The 1565-nt window shown below is 40.3% G+C and overlaps 1 protein-coding gene across 1 annotated transcript in view; it reads right to left on the bottom strand. All coding sequences in view use genetic code 11, as the record gives it.

The window, feature by feature from the left end:
* Nucleotides 1-366: 366 nt before the first annotated feature.
* The window catches only part of EGR_06429 (hypothetical protein), a gene marked incomplete at both ends in the record, with an annotated part of 2538 nt that continues 1339 nt past the window's right edge, over nt 367-1565 (bottom strand). Inside the window, one exon of the mRNA XM_024495678.1 lies at nt 367-508. Coding sequence (XP_024349954.1) covers nt 367-508 — 142 coding nt within the window. The remainder of the gene's footprint in view (nt 509-1565) is intronic.

The following is a 1565-nucleotide window of genomic DNA, read 5'->3' as shown; positions in this document are numbered from 1 at the left end:
CCATACCAACTTAAGGTCAAAATGCAACCTCGATATTGTAGGTTAGTAAATGCAGAAGTTTTGCAGTTTGCCACTTTTAAGTTTGTTTTTACTTCAAACTTAGCTAAACACTTAATTTTAGGTGGAATTTTTCTCTGCTTTGGCTGTCAAAGTTGCTAGGACTTGAAACTGCCGTGCTAATTTGATTTTAATAAGTAAAAGATAACACCTCAAAATGACCTACAAAGGCGCAGAAAACTGTTAATTCGAATGCGTTTTGCAAATTTTGACTCTGTTGTTGATTTAGCTTTCACCGCACTAGTGTGGTTGGATATGTTAAGAACCACTGGCCAAATCTGGTAGCATTGCGGTATACTTTGCATTAGTTTAATAACCAAAATTCAAATAAGAGAAATAAGGATGTATTGGGAGGTAAATTTGTGTCAAGTTTTCAGTCCCCTGCTTTTGGGCTAATATTCCTGCTTGTTTTGTGCTGAATTGTATTTCTTTAACACTTCTGTTGTTTACCCTATATGTAATCGTTTGGTTAATACGTGTGAGACCTCAATGGAAATAGCACAGAAATCACTCTTGAAATTCCTCTAAGTCCATTTCAATGAAGAAGCAGGACAAATCCAAATTTTTTTGCTAGTGGATCTCTGCTTTCTCACATGCCACACTGCATTCGACAAACACACGGGAAGCTAGAATGCAGGCATATTTGTTAGTACAGCAAAGTCATCAAGGCCTCCTTTGCATTGTTTGCCGTGCTGAGTGTGATCGACTCTCCAGAATCGCTGATTGCTATGGAATACCTTCTCTATCTTCTCCACAGATGAGTTATATTTGGCCTCCTGCATCAAGAGTAATTTCACGAGCTGAATAGTTTTGCACTGCTATTCCTGCAGTTGTTCTGGACTGCGAATCACCTCTCTAAACGTGGAGGTGGGTGATCCCATGACTGACTGCAGACGTTCGCACATCATGTAATCCCTGTGCATCGTAAATGAAAGAGGATTGCAAATTTCACCTCGACCAATCCATTTTACATTTGGTCAGGCCTCACTCTAAGAAATAGTGCCCTTTGCCATTCGCGTGGGAAGCAGAACAACACGCCGAGAATCTGGACAAGCAGCTAATTACAATTTTTGCAGGCGTACACTCTCATCAGCTATAAAACAGTAGTCTGTGTTACACATAACTGGCCGAGTGCCTTTATTCTCTACCACTTCTACCACCGTCCTGGCGATGTGCCAAGTGACCAGCTGATTACGGCTGGTGAAAGTTGCGTATACACATATTTAGCCATTGGGAGAGGGTAAATTAATGAAACAAGGTGTGAATGGTGCGCTGTAGCTGTACCAGCTGCTGTTGGCACTAGTCATTATTTTCACAAAATTATTTTATTTTCGAGAAATGACGACGTGATGTATAATGTCAAAAAAGGGTTGTTTTGATTCTGCATTGTTGTAAGAACCTAAAAAGTGCCTTAATGAGTAAATAACGCCAACACAGCTATTCAATTCGGTCCCAGGCCTCGCACTCTAAAGTCTGCTACTGAAGTAATTAAGTTGACACTGCAAAAA

This window comes from Echinococcus granulosus (assembly GCF_000524195.1).
Source record: "Echinococcus granulosus chromosome Unknown EG_S00056, whole genome shotgun sequence".
Lineage (NCBI taxonomy): Eukaryota > Metazoa > Platyhelminthes > Cestoda > Cyclophyllidea > Taeniidae > Echinococcus > Echinococcus granulosus.
The sequence above is the reverse complement of the archived record's forward strand: the minus strand, read 5'-3'. Positions and strand labels throughout refer to the sequence as shown.